General features: G+C 39.6%; 1 protein-coding gene across 2 annotated transcripts in view; it reads right to left on the reverse strand.

Moving 5' to 3' along the window:
* CHCHD3 (coiled-coil-helix-coiled-coil-helix domain containing 3) overlaps positions 1-22,418 on the reverse strand; it is a 289,889-nt gene that overhangs the window by 215,494 nt on the left and 51,977 nt on the right. For both annotated transcript variants that reach the window (XM_068972961.1, XM_068972962.1), the window contains exon 3: positions 13,437-13,518. In XM_068972961.1, coding sequence (XP_068829062.1) covers positions 13,437-13,518 — 82 coding nt within the window. The remainder of the gene's footprint in view (positions 1-13,436; positions 13,519-22,418) is intronic.

Consider the following 22,418-nt stretch of genomic DNA (forward strand, 5'->3'; position numbering starts at 1 on the left):
GCTTGGGCTTGGAGTAATAGAGAACTGGGCTTAAATTCTGAGGCTGGCTTCTGTCAGTAACACAGCCTTGGGCAAGGGATTTAGCCTCTCCTAGGGGCGTCCTGATTGTAAAATAAACCCTTAGACAGCACAGCTACACAACCGAGTCTTCCCAGTCTGGTGCGGAGGATATGGGTCACTTATCTTGGGGTCTGAGGGGAACGTGAAGGGCATCACCTTACAGGCCATGGCCTAAAACCTAAGGCGAACCTCAGAGGGCTGCTGGTGAGTTCCAAGCTCCTGCACCACAACAGCGCCTGGTAAACAGTAGGCATCATTCAGTGGTGCCTGGCTGTAGCCCTGTGATGATGCTTCTGCCCCTTTTTCCCTTTTGAACAAAGTCTATCCCATTTTAATCTGTTCACCACAACCATAAAGTACTGCTGTAATTTAGTGATGCTTTCTGGTTGACACTTAGCATATGACAATGAGTTTTGCCCTCACAGACCTTTATATTCCAGTGGAGGAGACAGTCAGTAACAGATGAAGTGCTCTGAAGAAGCAAGGCAGAGAAAAGGACAGCTAGAGGCAGAGAACAGGAAAGACGATGACTACAGAAAGCAAGCAGGGAAAGCCCCTCCATGGGCTTGAGAAGAGCACTAAATAGTAAGCGGGAGTCAGCCACGCAAAATACAAGTGTTCTAGGGAAAGACTTGAACACAAGAACAAAGAGGTTTGGCAGCTGCTATAGCTAAAATGTTCGGTGGGAAGGTGGTAAGAGATGGGTCCCCAGGGTACAAACAGAAAGGGCAGAGGAGGACCAGAAGATCTGGGGGAAGATCCGGATTTTATGCTAAATCTAGAGAAAAGCCATTAAAAAGGATTTTAAGCAAATAAACTGCTGTGGTTAAGAATGCATCTTTTAAAGCACATGAACACTGCTTTGTGGCGAGGAGGATCTAGGGGACAGGACTGGCTCCTGGCATGGAGACTTCGTAACAGCTCAAGCGAGAAGCGATAATGACAGTCCAGGATTTCTCAACCATGGCACTACTGACATGTGGACCAAACCATTGTTCATTGTGGGGTACTGTCCTGTGTTGCAGGATGTTTAATAGCATCCCTGGACACTATCCATGAGACAGATGCCAGCAGCACCCTCCAAGTGGTGACAACCTTAAAGTTCTCCAGATGTAGCCAAACGGCCCGTGGAGGTGGGGTTGAGAGGAAGGGGGCAAAATGCCCCTCAGTTGAGAATCTATGGCTTAGACTAACTAGGCATGGAAATAGTGAGAGGAATGAATCTGCAGTTATTTTAAAAGCAGAAACACGAAAGCAAGAAGGAAGGAGCCAGAATAATCAGTAATCAAATTTCTGACATTACCCTTGGTTTGTCAGACTAACGTCCAAGTTTTCAGTAGTTTGAGGGAAGTGTTTTCTAAGTCAAACCTACCTGGGGCTGCACAGACAAGCTAAGCTACAGAAACGCACTTGGACAATGGCTTGGACTCCTTTTCTCTAAGTCTATAAACACCAAATTGTACAACTGACAGGTATATTCATTAAAAAATATACAATTTCCAACACTTTATAGCAAAATCCACAGAAATATTAACTTTCACCCACTATTTGACAGTATTTTGACAGTTTTATTTCAAAATGTCATCATGTGAATTAAAAAAAAAAAAACTTAGAAAGTCCCTTGTGAATTCTTTTCATAACTAAATTCCTTATTTAATGAGCTCCACAATCAAGGCAAAACTTATTGTACTAGAATCTGAGAAACGTACATCTTCAGTAAACCACATCAAAAGGGCCTTAGAGCGTTCAGACTAACATGTAGTAGGAAGCACCCCTGTTGGGCCAGAAAACAGGTTGGCCTGGGAGATGCAACCAAGTAGAGGGATGATGAGAGTGGTTTCAGGTTCCCGAGTGCAAAGGTTGACATCCCAGCTCCTCTGCTTTCTGGGTTATGTGACTAGAAGCAGCCGCCTCATCTGCGAAGTGAGGGTACCAGCAGACTGGAAACAGCCGCACAGGGCTGTTGTGAGGATTAAAAATTCATTATGTGCAAAGTGCTCAGACAGTGCTTGGAACAAAGGAAGTATACAGAAACCGTTAGCTAATACTACTGCTTATTATTAAATGTTACTGCTGTTAGTATTACTTCTCAGGTAAAAGTCTTAAGTGCTGCATATCATCAGATTTTTAAGTCTATTCAAGATCTCCTTATTCTGCAAACAGAAAGAGGACATGATGGGGTAGGGGGGGTGGAAAAACAACATTATTACTGCAATCTCATTTTGTTTAAAAAAAAAAACAAACTATATAAGAATATAGTTCCCTTAGGGTATATATTTCCCTTAGGTGTGAATTTTGGGGAGAGGGGAAGAGCAGAGTAATGGAGGATGGGGTAAACATGACTAACTTTTGATGCATGTATGTTCTCTGAATTTCTTTGATATATATTTCTTTTGTAATGGTTTTAAATAAATCAACATTACCCATGTATTTAGTAGTTTGAGGAATGGGTAACCTTCCTAATTCAAACCTACCACATTCTGCAGCAATAGTAAAAACTATAGAAACTGTTAGGTAATAGTTTTTAAACTAATAAACATTTCCCATATTAAATTAGTGGTCTCAAGTGACTTTTTTTGGTTTTGCTTTGATTTGGTTTGGTTTTAATCTATCAACCTCAGGAAAGCAAAACTGTAATTAAGGGATTTTTGTTTTAATCTGATAATCATTAACAGAATGGTACTAGGAAATGAAAGATTTAAGAGATCCATTCTAAGAAGTTGTGAAGAAATTCAAATTTAAATCATTAACTGAAACACTTAAGTGGATAATGTCTACTTTTATACCTTATTCTTGATGCCAAAAATCACACTAAAATCATTTTAATGGAATAACTTGAGAAAATTTCCAAGTGAAATGGTCTCTGCCTGGAGGAATTACCCAGTGTATGTGTAAGGAAGCAACTGTAAATGGTATGTAACTAATAAATTGCCGTGTGTAGCTGTACATTATTCAGTGGAGGAATTCCATACTTGAGTTCCAAAGTTACACTGTCCTAGCAGCTAGATTTTTTTCATTGATTTAAAAACATGTAAGTTTGAAAAAATGTGATGACTTCTCAAAATACTCTATCACACAAAAAGCAAATAAATAGTAACAAATACTACAAACCAAAACCCAACATGTCAACCAACACAATGGAAAACAAAGCATCAGTAAGAGAATAAGGCAAAGCCTCTTAAAAAAGAAAAAAAAAAAGGCTAAAGATGAATAGAGAAGTAGAAATGCAAAACGCTTTCTACTTCATGACCATCTATTAAAGAAAGCGCTGTGCCTCTTTATTGCTTCCCGCACAGGGGGAGGGCCTGATTGCTCCAGAGAACTCCCAGGAGCACTGACTACTGGGCACTTGCGTGCCTCCCTGACCGGAAGCAGCCCTCACCTCCAAAGTTCATGAGGCAGGTCACCGTCTGCTTCCAGACACCCCACCCTTGCTGTGTTCCAATCTTAAGCAAACAAGAAATTCGAATTGCCACCATCACTGAAAAGGTGGACACAGACCAGCATTTAACAATGAGTTATAGCCTACATGATTAAAGAATATTAACTTGAAACACAAACTCTCAAAAGATTTTGGTACTAAGATAAAGGAGATTTTAAAAATACCATCCAGAGTGGCTGCAAAGATCTAATAACTAGAAGCACACAACCGAGGTCACTTTCAAGAGATCTTTTATTTACTAACGGTTTAGAGGTGAAAGCTCAAGTAAATGTTTGTTACCTCTTCCCACAACTGCAAATGAAAAAATTTAAAGGGAGTATTCCCTGTACACACAGCAATGTAGTACTGCAGGATGGTGAAGTGCATGAACTTGACGGAGACTTGGGTTCAAATCCCAGGCTGACCACTTATTAGATATGACTTTGGGTAATTTCTTCTTCCTCTCTCACCCTCCTCACTTATAAAGAGGGGGTAACAGAGGTGTTGTGAGGATGAAATGAGTTAAAATATATAAAGTGCTCAGGAAATACAAGAATCCAACACCTATTGCTTTAATTTTTTTTTTTTTTTTCATTTTAGTTGGACATATGGGTCCTGTACTCTGGAATGGTTTTCATAACATAATGTGACCCCAAAGTGTGTATTCTATATGTATGTCATCTATAAACTGTGAGGAAAGTTTTCATCAAAGACAAATGACAACTGCTCTGGATAAGAATAGGATGCAAAAGAATACAGGTTCTCTCAAAAAAAAATAATAATAATATATATATATATATATTTATCAGAAACTTGAGATACTCTCTTCTTTAACAGTTTTCTCCAACTAGGAAAAGGGGACGAGGGATCACTTAAACATGAATGTGCCAATAGTTAGAAATATGATCATGTTGAGATAAAATTGACGTCTGCACTGTAACTATGTTGCCTGCACTCCTTCTCAGCTCAAGGCTCCACTGGCAAAGCTGCTGCGGTCAGAAGAGGAAGGCGAGAAGCCTGTGTATTTCTCCCCGGTTGCAGAGGGAGCCGCCAGACCTGCCTCTCATTCTGCTCCCCTCCTCCTAACAGGGCGTTCATCACCAGCAGGCTCAGCAGATGGTTCCCCAGAAGGCTCAGGACTGGAGGTTCAGAGGGGTAAGGCCCAGCCTACGTGGGCCACTGTCCATAAGTACAGACTTCTGGACTCAAGGAAGTGGACATCAGGCCTGCCCACTCACCTTCTGAAACGTCAACTGAGCTGAGTCTATCCAACAAATGCTGTTTGGAAGAGAAAAGTTTACTCCTCACACATGAAATGTCCCAATCTGAGAGAATACTACCCTCACCACAAGTTTCTCTAAGCCCCCGGATTCCCAGGTCTCTGGGAAGGGGAAAGGAGGGAAAAATGGCTGACAGGGAGCTCTCAACTCCTAGTCCTAGCTATAACCAGATGGCATCAGGACCAGCTTTGTATCGGAGTTCTGTCAGGTCTCTTCTGAATAAATGTTTACAGGGTGGTGAGGCTCTCCTGGTGCCTCAGTGGTAAAGAATCTGCCTGCCGATGCAGGAGACGCGGGTCTAATCCCTAATCTGCAAAGATCCCCTGGATAGGAAATGGCAGACCCACTTCAGTATTCCTGCCTAGAAAATCCCATGGACAGAGGAGCCTGGCAGGCTGCAGAACATAGGGTCACAAAGAATCAGACACGACTGAACCGCTGAGCACAAACAAAGACCAAAGGCAATATGATTCGATCACCTCAGCAACAGAGTGCAGGGCTGTGGGGCAGGCGGCCCAAGACCGGCTTCCCCTGCTGACTGAAGACTTTACAGACGTCTACTTGAGTCATCTGTTTTATAAAACGGTGGTAACGCTGACAAGAAACATTAATAGTTTATGTAAAGAATAAAAAATGTTTTACAGAGTACATTACCACCCCTACTCTCCTGAGACTGTTCTGGGTAATGGTGAAACTTCAGGAAGAAGTACTGCGACTACAGGACACTCAAAATCCAGTTCCTAGAAATTTCCAAATGCAAAAACCCACTCTGGCACAAATTACCTCAAACACGTGCTTCATGAGAGAGAAAACTGCAATTACTGTCAAAAGAAACATCTGAACAAGAAGTGGTTGAATATCACGGCTGCTATTACATCCAATGAAAAAAAAGGGGGGGTTACAGATTTCTGTGGCGTGCTTGATTGATTCTAGTTTTCCAGGTTTAATATTCCTACATGTAAAAAAAAAGACAGATTCTCAAATAGAATTCAGAGTAGGAGTCTACAACAGCATAACATCAGTAGGAAAGAAAACTGGATTTAGAAAAAGGCGTAAAGAGATGTGAATAAAACATAGACAGGATAATCCAACTTTCTGTAATTGTTGGTTATAGAAAGCAGTTGTCTCTATTAAAAATAGAAAAGTGACACTTGGGAAAAAATAAAGATAAAAGTAGCAGATGGCCAAAGATTTCAATACCTAGTACATACACACCACTTTCAGTCATCCCCCAGTGAAATGTACTGGGTGGCAAGGATGTGATCTATTTCATTCAGAGGGAGTTAATCTTTATATTTAAGCAGAATGGAACAGAAAAGCAACACAACATACATTTTTAAAAAAAAAGCTTTAATGAGGTTAATAAAAAAATTAATCTAATACACTGGGATTTTTATATTATAGAAGGATCTCGTAAATGTCAGAGCACACAAAGAAACAGTTTGCAGATAAAGCCAACCAACTGTCCACTGCCCCTACTGGAGCCAGACACTGAGAAATCTGTTCACATCACAGCAGTGTACAAACTGTAATCACTTTCTTTGCAAATACCTATAAATCAGAAGTAAGATTCACTGCCTGTGACTGCTAACTCATCTTTTCAGGTCCCTTACAAACCATATTTTTATGATAAAAGCCACTGATAAATATTAGCAATCAACAGAAGTTACTCCCTGAAAGTTGCTTTATTTTTTAATTATTATATACCTAGAGATTACTTGCAGGTTGGAGGTATATAATTTCATAATAACAACTGTGTAATACGTGTTGATAACTGGAAAATGGCATTTAATTTCTCAAGTAATTAAGACTGGGGTAAAATCTCAACCAACACCCATCTAAAAGCAGCATCAACAATCTTGGTGGATATACAGCTAGTTACAGCATCAAGTAGCTATTCTCTTTCTTCTTGATTTCTTGAAAAAGGTTATTAAAATGAAGGCAACTTTTACTTGTCTTCATAGGTACAGAGGTGAAATTCAAATACCAAAGGTCAGAGGTCAGAAGCAGTCCCATTCTTCTTGCTGTCAGAGACTCACTTTTGCAGGTAGGGCAAAGGAGAGAAGTAAATCACATTTTAAAAGTCTATACTCAAACTGTAGCACACTGCGTCCTTGCTATACTGGCCTGCTCTAGCTGCAACACAATATGGTCAGCTATAATCCAAAACACACAGAGTATCACAGAAAAACAAGCTGCTGACACGGGCATTTAATTTGCTCTTGACTCCCAATACACCAGGCAACCATTCCATCCATTAGGTGTTGTCATAAGCAAAACTATGATTCCAGATTAGACCCAGTGATTTTAGTGTGTGCACTAAATTTATATCAGTGATTTTGGAGGGCATCAAATCACTCAGCATTCTCATAAAACAGAATCAGATCTAAGATGAATTGAGATTCCACATGTAAATGTGTTTTACAAATGAGAATAAAACATACACAGAGTGCTCATAATCAGCTGTGTCATCACTGTGACCCTAGTAGAAACCTTTCCCTCGAAAGCAACTTTTAATTAGGCTGTATCTGTCTATTAAAGAAGTGGAGACTTAGATAAACAAGGTCCAACTGTATAGCACAGGGAACTATATTCAATACCCTGTGATAAACCAAAATGGAAACAAATATAAAAAAGAATGTGTATATATATATGTACGTAACTGAATCACTTTGCTGTATAGCATAAATTAATATATTATAAATCAACTATACTTCAATTTAAAAAATAAACAGGGCTTTTCCGGTGGTCCAAATTAATCTGCTTCGCGACGCAGGCGACCCCAGCTTGATGCCTGGCTGGGGAAGTTCCCACATGCCTCGGAGCAACTAAGCCTGTGCACCACAACTATTGAGCCTGTGCTCTAAAGCCTCGGGGCTGCAACTACTGAGCCCAGGTGCCACAACTACTGAAGTCCATGCGCCCTTAGGGCCCGTGCTCCGTGAGAAGCCACTACAATGAGAAGCCCGGGCACTGCAACTGGAGTGGCCCTGATCACCTCAACTAGACCCAGCACAACAAGGAAGACCAGCACAGCCAAAACTAAAATTAAAAAAAAATAAAATTCTCTAAGTAAATTAAAAGTAAGCAAGTGGAAACTTCAAGGACTTCAATACACTTTAAATCTCCTAATAAAATACCTTCAGTGTAAATGATTCTCAGTGGGTTCTAAATGTGTGTGGCATGACCAGTCAGAGATGCTGTAAAAGGGTTTCTGCATTAGGTAGGAGATGAGGCAGACACGGTCTAGAGTGTTTGCAGACTATCCTGACGAAATACAGTTCTAGGATCCCATCTGTCCGGTTTCCACATGCCTGAAAGCATCTCACACTTGCATTCTGCCAGTCTGTCCTGAGCAGTTGTCATAGCTTGTACAGAGGCATCAAAATTTGTAAAAACTGGTTTTCAGCAGCCTGGAAAAATCCCAGGAACAACAGCAGGAGGCTGTTGTCATCATCAAGGTTCTGATGGCACAGAATATGACACTATGTGGAAAAATACAGACATCAAGACCCTGAGCCACAGAGCGATTTAGAAGAATCAGACCAATGTGAACAAGTTTTGAGAATCCCTTACTTAACCTTGGGTTTCTCACTACAGCACTATTGACATTCTGGGCCAGATAATTCTTGGGTGCTTTTGTGAGTTTTGGGGGAGCAGCCTGTGCATTACAGAATCTTTTGCAGTATCCCTGGCCTCTACCCACTAGACACCAGTAAGACCTAACTAGCTGTGACAGCCAAAAATGTCTCCAGACATTTTCACAGATCCCCTGGAAACCAAACTCTCCCCTAGTTGACAACACTGCCTTAACCTATTTATTTTCCTTACATTTTCCTTTTCATGAACACACAGGTGATAGCTTTTTAAAAACTCAAAGTCAATCTTAATGAGCTCTTTCAATAAGAAAAGTCTAAGAGATATTAACTACTGTGTTATTATCTGCAACTATTTTTTTCTTAGTGGTATACCAAATACAAAGCTTCTTAAAAATTAATGGCATCTTCCATTCAATGACAATGTATGGCAAAACAAATACAGTATTGTAAAGCAAAATAAAGTAAAAATAAAAATTAAAAAAAAAACAATACAGAAAAAAGTAAAAAAAAAAAAAAAGAAAATTATGGTTAGCAAATGTCGATGGGTGAGAGGTCAAAAGGTGAAGGCTGGAATAAACTTATAAAAAAAAATGCTCAATTATAACCTCAACATAAACATAAGTACTTTTTTGAACAACAATAAAATAGTTTTAAATTCTAAAAAAAGAAAAAGAAATTTGGCCACACACCATCCTTTCCCCTTTATCACGGAACCATCATCCAGGGGAATTACTTCTTGCCCACTGTGTGAAGCTTTAAGTAGTACCCAGTTCTTCCCTACCTACTGGTTTTCTAGTCTTCCTTTTGTTTCTTTTGAACTATCTAATATGCTTCTAAAAATTTCCTTGCTTCCCAAGTTGGCCAGAGTTAAGTTCCAGTCTTTCAACCAAAAAAAAAAACCACTAACTGAAATGAAGCTAGGCTGACAGAAGATATTTCAGAGTAGTTCCCTGCCACGAAATTCACCAACTTCTTAAAAAATATTAGTGCTTCTCCATACCACTCACCACATAGGTGGAGTGAACAGGATACAGATGAAACAAAAATTGTTGAAACAGTGTCATGGGGACTCACTCTTCTGTTTCTGAAGGTGCTTTAAACTGTCCATAATAAAAAAGCTAAAGATGATTAACATCCTGCGAAGACAAAGATCACAACGGAAATAATTTCCAAGGTCCTCTCTGCGTATGTTGGATTGTGTCTATGTCCCAGTCTTCAGCGCTCAGGGACTCAGCTACAGCTCTGCGTGCATTCGGGGTGAAAACAGAAGACCTGGTAAGCCAAGGATGTGCGAGTGACGATCCACAGGCACAAGGAACCATTCTCAAGACTTCATTCAATTAAGGCAACAGTTACAATGATCCATAAATTCTGTGCTTCTCTAAAAAAGTTGCTTTTAAAAGATGACACTGAAAACCTTCTTAATGCTTTTTCTGAAGTTTCTTCTCTGGTTGATAAAAGAAAGAAAATAATAGCTATTGACTCTTATAAGAACTATTATACAGATAAACACACACTTTTTGCCAAGATTTGACAGCTGGAAGTTTTCATGAAGGTTTCAAACAAAACATTTTAAGAGAGAGAGGGGGAAAAAAAAAATGCTGTACCACCCTCTACTTTCCTTAAAAGTGACAGAAAATAAATTCTTCATCAATAGTCATTTGCCCCAGGTTACAGCTAAGCTGCCAACCCTAGTCCACATGAGAGATGAAAGCGGCTCTCACTGGCACCTTTTATCCACCTCATCTGCCCTTTATCTTTCACAGAACAGGGAGAGCAGACGGGCGCTAAGTAACAGAGGGAGGGAAAAACCACCACAGTTAGAATTGTTATAACACCACCCAGTACCATAGCAGAAGAAAAGAAGACAAAAAACTACTATGTGAAAAACGTAAGCAAAGCAAATACGAAGGTCTAATCCCAAAACTCCTTACTGAAATAAAACTCAATTAAAAATAATAAAATGTCAAATACATGGAATTCTAAACACGCTGATTTTCTCTGCTTCTTAAAGAAAAATAGTCTGAAATGCTTTTGAATAAACTTCACTCTCTAATTATATACTCCATCAACCTAACCCCAATTAAATAATTTAAAAGTGCTGCATAGGAAACTATTGAAATATGCGTAAACCCTTTTAGCAGTACTAATTACATCTTGATTTTTAAAATCCTAAGCCATGAGTCTTCTCTATTTCCTGAGAATATGGTAGTATAAACTAAAACTCAGGTCCTGTTCCAGACATTTCAGGCAAATTGGACCAAGCGTACCAAGCACTCCATCAAAAGAGAAGAAATATTAGAAAATACTTCATAAACTCTTCACTTTAGATATGAAACATTTAAGGGCCAATGAGGTTAAATTATATGCTCAAGGTCCTATAGGACTTCCCTCGTAGCTCAGTCAGTAAAGAATCTTCCTCCAATGCAGGAGAGCCTGGTTTGATTCCTGGGTTGGGAAGATTCCCTGGAGAAGGAAATGGCAACCCACTCCACTACTGCAGTATTCTTGCCTGGAGAATCCCATGGACAGAGGAGCCTGGCAGGCTACAGTCCATGGGGTCACAAGAATTAGACACAACTTAGCAACTAAACCACCACCACCTACAGCCAACAAAGACTAGATTTACCAATTCAAAGGTTCTTTACATTTAGCTCTCTTCAAGCAAACTAGTGAAGCAGTCCAAAACAAACACACACACAGATACACACACAAAATCTCACAAACCATCTACTGGTAGCAGTCATTGTGCATGTGGAAGACATTCACATGATCATATAATAATAATGCTTTGTGCCATATGCAAATTTCAGAAACAGCACAGAAGGGAAGCACTTGACTACTGTGGATCAAAATGTATTCACGTATTTTTATGAATAAGCAACTATACTTTACTTTAACTCTTCAAAAAGTACAACTTTATCCCCAGGGCTTCCCTGGTGGCTCAGTGGTAAAGAATCCACGGCCAATTCAAGAGATGCAGATTTGATCCCTGGGTTGGGAAGATCCCCTAGAGAAGGAAATGGCAACCCACTCTGGTATTCCTGCCTGGAGAAATCCTATGGACAGAGGAGCCTGGCTACAGTCCATGGCGCTGCTTTACCCACAAAAAACTATCTACATTGTTTCAAATACTGTGTTCAGTTTATAGCTTTTCAACATCTTTTTGAATCAGAATGTAAGATCTACTTGAGCATCTAATATTCCATTATGGTTTTGTGCCGTAATTCATTCATCTAGTCTCCCACGATGGGCACATGGATTGCTTCCAGTTTTTTATTACAAGAACTTCAATGAACTCTTTTAGCTGCTCCTGCTAGTAGAAGTAGTCCTAAAGACAACAATAACACAGAAGTATGGACACAGAAAAAAGCCTAGAGTAATGAAATGTGATTATCTCAACAGAACGAAATTAAGGACGATTTTTTCAGCCTTACACATCTATAAAGTCTTTGAATTTTTAAGTGAGCCTACTGAACTGATTACTAATTAATGCTATTTATTAACATGGGTACTATCTATGACATTCATTACTAGCTACAATATTGTTAACCTTAATACCCATAGTTCAGTTCAGTCACTTAGTCGTGTCTGACTCTTTGCGACCCCATGGACTGCAGCACACCAGGCTTCCCTGTCCATCACCAACTCCTAGAGCTTGCTCAAACTCAAGTCCATCAAGTGGGTGATACCATTCAACCATCTCATCCTCTGTAGTCCCCATCTCCTCCCACCTTCATTCCTTCCCAGCATCAGGGTCTTTTCAAATGAGTCCCTTCTTCGCATCAGGTGGCCAAAGTGTTGGAGTTTCAGCTTCGGCATCAGTCCTTTCAATGAATATTCAGGGCTGATTTCCTTTAGGATAGACTGGTTGGATCTCCTTGCAGTCCAAGGAACTCTCAAGAGTCTTCTCCAACACCACAGTTCAAAAGCATCAGTTCTTTGGTGCTCAGCTTTCTTTATGGTCCAACTCTCACATCCATACATGACTACTGGAAAAACCATAGCTTTGACTAGACGAACCTTTGTCCACAAAGTAATGTCTCTGCTTTTTAATATGCTGTCTAGATTGGTCATAGCTTTTCTTCCAAGGAGCAAGTGTCTTTCAATTTCATGGCTGCAGTCACCATCTGCAGTGATTTTGGAGCCCAAAAAAATAGTCTCTCATTGTTTCCATTGTTTCCCCATCTATTTTCCATGAAGTGATGGGACCAGATGCCATGATCTCTGTTTTTTGAATGTTGAGTTTTCAGCCAGTTTTTTCACTCTCCTCTTTCATTTCCATTAAGAGGCTCTTTAGTTCTTTGCTTTCTGTCCATAAGGGTGGTATCATCTGCATATCTGAGGTTACTGATATTTCTCCCGGCAATCTTGATTCCAGCTTGTGCTTCTTCCAGCCCAGCGTTTCTCATGATGTACTCTGCATGTAAGTTAAATAAGCAGGGTGACAATATACAGCTGTGATGTACTCCTTTCCCAATTTAGAAGCAGTCTGTTGTTCCATGTCTGGGCCTAAATGTTGCTTCTTCACCTGCATACAGATTTCTCAGGTGGCAGGGAAGGAGGTCTGGTACTCCCATCTCTTAAAGAATTTTCGACAGTTTGTTGTGATCCACACAGTCAAAGGCTGTGGAGTAATCAATAAAGCAGAAGTAGATGTTCTTCTGGAACTCTTGCACTTTTTCAATGATCCATCAGATACTGGCAATACCCATAGCAGATAATGTAATTTTCTATCAAAAATACATTCATTAAAAGAATGTAGCCTGAGAAATGCCAGAAGAATCCTCAAAAACTATTTCTCACATACTGAAAAACCAGGGCTCAGTTATTCATGCAACTGAGAACAACACAAAAGATAAAATGGTGACTTACAATTGAGTTTGGGAAAGGGATAACCTAGGGCTTTAAAAAGCACAATCCAAAACCAAAACTAGCCACATCCATTTATGTTCAGCATATCCTGAAGTTGAGCCAGACACCAATGATGAGTCTCTTCATAATCACTCTGCTCCAAAAGTATTTCATAATTATGACAGGTCCACCAAAATCTGTCTCAAATACCATGAAACTCACCGTTTCTGATTTTCAGATTCTTTCTTGGCCTGCTCCAATGCCAGTTCCTCAGCCACTCTTCTTTTCAATTCTTCCTCAGAAACTAAAATCAACAAAGAGAGGGAAAAGATAAAATAAGTGACTTCTTTAAACAAAAGCATGACAATACTCAGGAAGACAAAATTGAGGTTAGATCTTAACAGGCAAAGTTCTGCCAGCTGGTCAGTATCTCCTTGGAACCACCTAAGCACTGTGGGAAAGACCAATTAGTGAACTTCAGGAGTAATTTAATCAAGAGTTCTCTGGTGACCTAGAAATCTCCATACCTGCCAAAAGTTATAATAAACCCAAGGAGCTGCTTACTGCCCAGTGGGAACTGAGCCATTAAGCACAAATTCTTTAAAATGTTGTCCTACCACTGAAGTCTGACAACTGCGTAGAGGAGGAGGAGAGGCTGTAAGGAAGGGACTTCAGAGAAGAAAATGACATCAAAACATTCCCACTTTGATGATTGGACATTTTAAAAAATCACCTATTAGAGAAATAAAATCATTTGTGGTTACATTCATTTTTCCATGATTTTTGAAAAAAGGGAACTCACTGACTCATGAAAATGTTAAAACCATATTTTTTGGAAAACATGTCCTTCAAATTCAAGTCCCAACAATTGGAGAGAGAGACACAGAACAGTGCTGAGAACACAGCTGGAGCTTTCTAAGTACCTGCTGGCTTGACTTGAAACAGCTGATCTCTCCAATTAGATGATTTTGTACAATATGTTTTGTAAGAGTCTTACAGCTATGACAGCAAATAAATCGACAAATTTTATATACTCTTTAAGAGCCCTCCCTAAGAAATAAGCAAGGACTATTTCCTCTTTGCTACCCAAAACCTACTACCCAAAATTATGACCAGAAACATTTAAACTCTAGGAATATACACAGGACCTTACCCAGAATCTCAACTGGTTGAGCCTATTAGATGGAAACTAGACAGTACTGTCTCTGCTCTTCGATGACATTTTATTTGATAATCTTGACATTATAACAACCTTGCCTTAGGAAATATGCAAAAATTTAGCTGACACTGGGTAACAGCAAGAAAAGAAAATATATGAAAGGTCTTAAGGATGTTTTCTCTTAATTGCAGACTATCAGAAAATAGCAACATCAAAAGACATCATCAAGAAGGTGAAAAGACAACCCACAGAATGGGGAAAAATACTGGCAAATCATATAGCTGTTGAGGTGCTTGTATCCAGAATATAAAAGAACATTTACAACAGAACTGAACAATAAAATGGCAACATAATTAAAAATGGGCAAAGGATATAAACAGGCATTTCTCTAAGAAGATACACAAATGGCCAATAACTGCATGAAAAATCACTCAACAGTATTCATCATTAGGGAAATGCAAACCAAAGCCACAGTGATTTACCAATTCAAACATAATCAAAAAGACAATTAACAAGGGTTAGTGAGAATGTGGAGAAACTGAAATCTGCATATTAATACACTGCTGGTGGGAATGTAAAATAATGCAGTCAGTATAAAAATAGTTTGGCAGCTTCTCAAAATGCTAAACAGTTACCATATTACCCAGCAATTCCACGGTTAGATACCGTGTATAACCAAGAGAACGGAAAACATGTCTACACAAAAACTTGTAGCTGAATATTTATGGCAGCATTATTCCTAACATCCCAAAAGTGAAGACAATCTAAATGCTCATCAACTGATGGATGAATAAACAAGTGTAGTATATCCATTCAGTGCGATATTATTCAATCATAAATAGTTATGAAGTACTAATACGTACTACAACGTGAATAAATCTTGAAAAAATGCAAGTGAAAGAAGTCAGACAGAAGTCAGGTCACATACTGTACATGTCCATTGATATGAAATGTCTAGAAAAGGCAGACCTGCAGATGCAGGAAGTAGGTGAGTGGTTGTCTGGGGCAGGGGAGAGGGGGAATGGAGAGTGACAGCTAAGGGTATAGGATTTCTTTGGGGTGTATTGAACACGTTCTAAACTAGACTGTAAGATGGTTGCACAATCTGCAAATACTAAAAATTACTGAACTGTACACTTTAATGAGTGAATAGTACAATATGTTAAATGTCTCTCAATAAAGCTGAAAAAAGAATATAATATAAATGAAAAGAATGATGGACAAGGAACCAGAGAAAGATGTACGGACTAGCTGAGGTTTGATCCCAATTTGCCCATCAGCAACTTGGGGGACCCTGGGAAAGTTACTAGCCTCTCTGGGCAGTTTTCTCAAGAAGCTGCTCTCAAACGGATGTTCTCCATTAGAACTATATATACACATATATATGTATGCGTGTGTGTGTATATACACACTATTCTGCTGTTTGCCATTCTTCTACTTGGTAGTCTAAAGTGTGAGACAAGTCTCTGCTTTGAAAAAGTCACCCAAAACAAAAACTTTTTAAGAAACTAAAAAAGGAATTGCTTGATTCAGGCAAATCTTAAGACTTTTTTTCGTTTTCTTTTCCAGCACTACAAGTTTAAACAATACAAAACCCAGCAGAGAAATTACAGACAGTAATGGCTCGTCAAGGAGTCTGGATAGACTTTGTCTTTTTATCAGCCAGGCTTTAGGTCAATCAGCTAACCTAGCTGAGTTTTGATTTCCTCATCCAAAAACAAGGCCGGGTAGGCTACACAGGGGTCAGCTGGCTATGAAGCCCCAGGCTATGCCCGCCACAGGGTGATGGTTTTCATGGTTTCCTCGCCTTCTTATCACCAAGCAAAGCAACGTGACACAGTTTTTCAAGTTGTTCACAGCTGGTAGCTCTATTAGTAGCAAAAATTGAGACACACATTTAACCCAGTTAGTACTACCCGATGAAACTATTCTCTGAAGTGTAGTAATATCAGTTTGGGTCAGACCATGTGTAAAATCACACAAATCTGCCAGGATAATCAAATTATCACAGCAAAATTTTTCTCAGGCAAAATTCAATCAAATTCTTGATCACAATTCAATTGAATTTCACTCAACAGGAACTAGGCTTTGGTAAGACCTTGGTATACCAGGTCTAAGCATGAAGCAGTGAGCTCAATCTTCTAAGGGAGCTGATTCAACATGTCCTGACAGCGCACTGTGAGGACAGTGTACAGTCAAAGGTCTGCTGTTTACAGCAGTCATGGATGGATGTACAGAGCTGGACCATAAGAAGGCTGAGCACCAAAGAAGTGATGGTTTGACTTGTGGTGCTGGAGAAGACTCTTGAGAGTCCCTTGGACTGCAAGGAGATCAAACCAGTCAATCCTAAAGGAAATCAACCCTGAATATTCACTGGAAGGACTGACGCAGAAGCTCCAATACTTTGGCCATTAGACTAACTCATTACAAAGACCCTGATACTGGGAAAGATGGAAGAGCAAAACGAGAAGGCAGTAGCAGAGCATGAGATGGTGAAACAGCATCACCGATTCAATGGAGATGAATTTGAACAAAGTCTGGGAGATAGTGGACGACAGAGGGGCCTAGCAGGCTGCAGTTCATGGGGTCACAAAGAGTCAGACATGACTTAGCAGGTGAACAACAACCATGACTGCCTCTCACATAGGGGCTTCCTACCAGGGGAAAAGCCAGATTCAGCAGTGAGTTTTTCATGATGCTGTGATAAACCTCAAAGAGAATGGTTAGGACTCCATTTCCAAATGATGGCCAGGTGGGGGGCTGGGAAGCCAGCCATGCCAAGAGAGACTGCAGAGAAGGAAGTGCAGAAGGCTTGTCTTCCTTTTCTGTTCCCTCCTGCCTCTCATGTCTGCCAAGCCACCTGCCACGGGATGAGAACGTGGTGCAATCACCCAGGCAGGCCACAAGTGGAGAGAGAAAGGTGAGAGGAGGAAGCACCAGAGATGCAAAAGGCAGGGATGCTCCCGAAGCCACTGAAGAAGACACACCCAAGGGACCGGCTAGTTCCCTTTGCTTCTGGTCAAAGCACAGCTGTCTCTTTAATGCCATAGCTATTCCTGGAAAAGAAACACACACACACCCCTTTCAGGTCCCAAGTCCAAGGTCACAGCTGAAAAAGTAATTACTTTAGCTACAATGGAGAATTTAAAATAACAAAAGATAAAACATGACCAAGCATAAAGTTTAAAATCTAAAATAGCAATTCAAAGCCCAGGCAGGAAAATAAACTGGTGTGGTAATGGGTTTTGAGCAAATCTAAGTTTCATGTTATTTGTTTTTAAATCAATAGAATACAGAAAGCAACAATACATTTCTTCTAGGTAGATAGGTCCAAAGTGCATGAGGGAAAACAGATATACCATTTGGAGACCACTATTTAAAATGGCCTTTCTGAAAACACTCTTTTCAGCTTCAGGATCTAAACATTTCCTCAAATAAAACTGTTATTAAACTAAAAGGTCAGTGTTTCAGGATGGACTACTTTAACAGAAGCACAGCAAAGGCCAACTTTGCCTATTAGCACAGTGAGTTTCCAAGCAGATCTTTGGGGACTGGCAAAGTTTGTGAAATGAGAAAAAGTAAAAATGAGAAATTTCCAAACCATATGCATCAGATTTGCCAGGCAAATCTGCAAAACTAGTTCAGGCTCAGTAAGTAGGGTTCCAAAGCTTTCACATACATTTCTCACTTTCCTTTTAAAATGTATTAAGACAAAAGGATGCTTTCTTCACATACTTGTAACTCATGGACTCGGTAAAATGTTCTCAGAAACCACTCTAAGTTTTTTCTCAATGGCAAATGTACCTTAATAAACACAAAGACTGGCATTTTGTCAATTAGTTGTACATGATATGACACTGACGATAAAATACGTGAGAAAAAGTCAAGCATTACAACGGCTTGGTGACAGCAAGTCTGCCCTAAACCCTTTGTCTGAAACTACTACTGAAAGTAAGAAGTATCTGAATTAAAAACAGCTCAAATTTATGCTTGCTTTAGGTAAACAGCATTCTAAAAAAAAAAAAAAATGTTTTGGTTTGTCCAAAGATTCTTCTTTAATGACCACCTAGCAAACTCTTGTCCCTCTTAGCCACATTCTAAATTACTAAACTAAATTCTTAAGAAACTCTAAGAATTTCTAACTTGGGGATCAAATAACAAACTCCTAACCTTATACTACTTGATTCTTAGTATTCTCAGGAACTGTGAATACCATGGTCTTAATTCTGAGAGAAAGAGTAGCATAAATTTCTTACACTTCACCTGTCTTCTGTGTTGCATGACAATGTCCTAATTCTCTGTTTTCAGAAACTGGTTAAATGTGGGGTAGAGAGGGAAGGGGTAGAGGAGATGGAACACTATAAATATATTTAAGACAGTTCCCTGAATGATGAACAGAAATGACTCCAAAAGACAAAATGCCATGATGCTCACCAAGCCATGACACAATGGCTTATATCATGAAAACACTGGATTGAAAATACAACCATGATTTGACTTACACAGATTGCCTGGATCTCAAGGGACATACCAATTTCCTTTCACAACTTTTTCCACTATGACTTTCCCTTTCCTTCATTTTCTTAACATAATCCTTACATTGTAATTCCCTCCCCAATTACAGTATTTCTGAAACAATCTCCATAAGTTACTTAATAAAAATTATGGCTTGCCTCTTAGAGAAATGTCAGCTCCTTTGGGATTTTTCCTTTATTCCATTTCTGGTCTTACCATTTGCTGATACGTATCATATCCAATTTTATAAAGCCTATTATTTTCATATGCTAGTTTAAAAACACCAAAGAGAACTATGGCGATCTACTCTCAGAAGGAAATAAATGTATGTAATTGCATAACCCAAGCAGCAGATTTTAGATAAACACTGACTCTGCCAGGATTGAGATAGCTGAGCCAAAGCTAACACCATAAAATACAGCCAAATTAAATTTTCAGCTCCACAGAAATATCCATTAATCTTATTATTTCAATAAATTCATTAATACAAAAAGAGTACTGATTGTTTAAAAAATAATAATGGAAGCATCCATGCAATCAATGAAATACAACACAGAGTGTATCAGGAGTAAATGACTCACAGCATGGGTTGCAGGATAAATCTTGTCATGCTCCTTATCTTATAAAAGGTACAGGGTTTGATTAGAAGAGTCAAAAGATGGCTATAATAAATCTCCGAGGTTAGAAAGAAACATGTAACAGTGTGCCATTATCCATTTGGGGCACCATCTAGTTAGCAGACAAACCTGATTTAAACACACACACACACACGGAGTGTTAAGTATGATGACATTCAGCTGACAGTAACATTCACCATCACCTTAAGTGTAATGTGACATAGGACTGACTTCAAAAAAATGCTGTTTGTCTAGATACCTGGCAGGGTAACTGAGGCCACTTATACATCAAAGCGAATGATGATGCTGGAAGGAAAATCCTTAACTGCCCTTTCATAACCATAAATATCGAATCAGAAGGTACAGTGTCACAAAGAGTTTGGCAACCTAAACATCAACTGCATCAAGTTAATGGCTTATTTCACAGTATTATTACTCCACGAGGATTTATATGCTTTCGTAAATTTCTAATTTGAATGGCATAATATGCAAATAATGTTCCTTTTATTGTTTGCCTCACAACAAGCACTCCTGGAAACCAGCTCCATGTTCCATTCTACATGAAAACAATCATCAATATGGGCTGCGGACGCTGTATAGCAGCAGACAAGCTCATCATTCATATTCTACAGTCTCCACATTTTTAAGAAGACAATTCATAAACCAGTATTGAGAATCAGATATACCTAGTATTTCATGTCTTAATATCCTGAATAATAGTTGCAAAATCTCACACAGCCTCTAGGAAAATAAGATCTATAATTTAAATTAAAAAATAATAATTACCTCTGGATATTGCTTTTTGATGCATAGCTTAATTTTTTTGTTTGTTTCACAAATGGATGTATTTTGTTCACTGAGGATAAAACTATAAATTGAGCAGTGTTAAATCTCCAACCCCAAATGAAGTTCCAAAACCACCCAAACCTTTTTCTGTTTCTTTCCAATAGTCCTGAGTGTGGCCACATTCAAAGGCTTCTCCATAAAGACCCATGACACACAAAGAGGACCAAGCTGGATGTAAAGGCAGTTCCCATCTAGCCTGGCTTTGCCATAATGCGTTTTTGTGACTTTCTTCAGAGAGACGTCATTGCTTTAGGACAACGCTGTCTCCTCTGTAAAATGAGAACCCAAGCTAGAAACTCTCCAACAGCCTTCCCCTTAACACGGCTATGTTAAATGAGAGCCTGACAGGACTGAATTCATGCTTGAGCCTCCATTTCCCCAAAAAAGCCCAAAACCAGAAGGCGAGAGAACAAAGGTTCTATCACTGACAACATATACTGCCAATTGTTCCTCTGAACTGACATTCTATTCATTTGGGACAACTGTCTAGCAAGTACTCACCCTGAAAACTAGCAAAAACATCCTCTACGCTTTACAGACAAACCAAAAACACAGAGGAGGGAAGGAAGGACAGGGTGGGAGACAGCAATATTGGTGCAGACTCTGCTAGGCACACAGCAGCTGTTCAATAAACATCTTAACTGCTTCATCTGTGGAGTCAACATCAGTCATTAGGGGAAGTAAGCCACCAACTTCTCAGGTAACTTAGGGATGATTCAGAAAAAACTAAGAACACTCTCTGCAAAATCACATGTTACCTAAGGGAAAAGTGTGGGCTGCCAAAAGAAATTCAAAACAAGTGGCTTCTCCCCAGCTCTGCATGCCATGGCTACCATCACCAGGCTTCTGCTCCTGTGGACACTCCTGAGCCACCACTACCAGCAGTGGACTATTCACAAAGCAGAGAGGGATGGATACTCATTACAAGCTTATTGTACTAGCTATAAGGTTTAATGCTTAAGTATATGAAGTTATTTTTGCTTAATTGTTTTCTCCCAAACCCAAGCAGCCTCAAGGAATATACAAACTAGAGAAATCAATCAATTCACCAGGTAGTAAATCCACACTGATTTAATCCTATCCTAGGCTTTGTAGGAGATGAAGACATACGGTTCCTACCATTAAGGAGATAAGAGTCTGAATGAGTGTTTTGGGGGTTTAGTAATAATGAAACTTACAAAGGTGGGGTGTAGTCATGGAGTGTTTCACAAAGGAAGAGGGACTGAAGCAAGGACTTAAGTCTAGACAAATGGAAAGGAAACAAAGCTTGTTTGTAAGGAAAAAAAAATGAAGGGTAATTTACGCTCATTTGTGAGGAGTCTTGGAAACTAGGCAGGAGCTTGGATAGAAATGTTAAGAAAGAGGGCATCATAAACAGGTATTTAAAAATGAAAATAATGCAATGAAATGGGGTGTTCAGTTCAATTCAGTTCAGTCGCTCAGTCGTGTCCAACTCTTTGCGACCCCATGAATCACAGCATGCCAGGCCTCCCTGTCCATCACCAACTGCCAGAGTTCACTCAGACTCACGTCCATCGAGTCAGTGATACCATCCAGCCATCTCATCCTCAGTCCCCAATCCCTCCTCCTGCCCCCAATCCCTCCCAGCATCAGAGTCTTTTTCAATGAGTCAACTCTTCGCATGAGGTGGCCAAACTACTGGAGTTTCAGCTTTAGCATCATTCCTTCCAAAGAAATCCCAGGGCTGATCTCCTTCAGAATGGACTGGTTAGAGCTCCTTGCAGTCCAAGGGACTCTCAAGAGTCTCCTCCAATACCACAGTTCAAAAGCATCAATTCTTCGGCTCTCAGCCTTCTTCACAGTCCAACTCTCACATCCATACATAACTACTGGAAAAACCATAGCCTTGACCAGACGGACCTTAGTCAGCAAAGCAATGTCTCTGCTTTTGAATATGCTATCTAGGTTGGTCATAACTTTTCTTCCAAGGAGTAAGCGTCTTTTAATTTCATGGCTGCAGTTATCATCTGCAGTGATTTGGGAGCCCAAAAAAAATAAAGTCTGACTGTTTCCCCATCTATTTCCCATGAAGTGATGGGACCGGAT

The sequence above is a fragment of the Capricornis sumatraensis genome, chromosome 5 (genome assembly GCF_032405125.1).
Source record: "Capricornis sumatraensis isolate serow.1 chromosome 5, serow.2, whole genome shotgun sequence".
Lineage (NCBI taxonomy): Eukaryota > Metazoa > Chordata > Mammalia > Artiodactyla > Bovidae > Capricornis > Capricornis sumatraensis.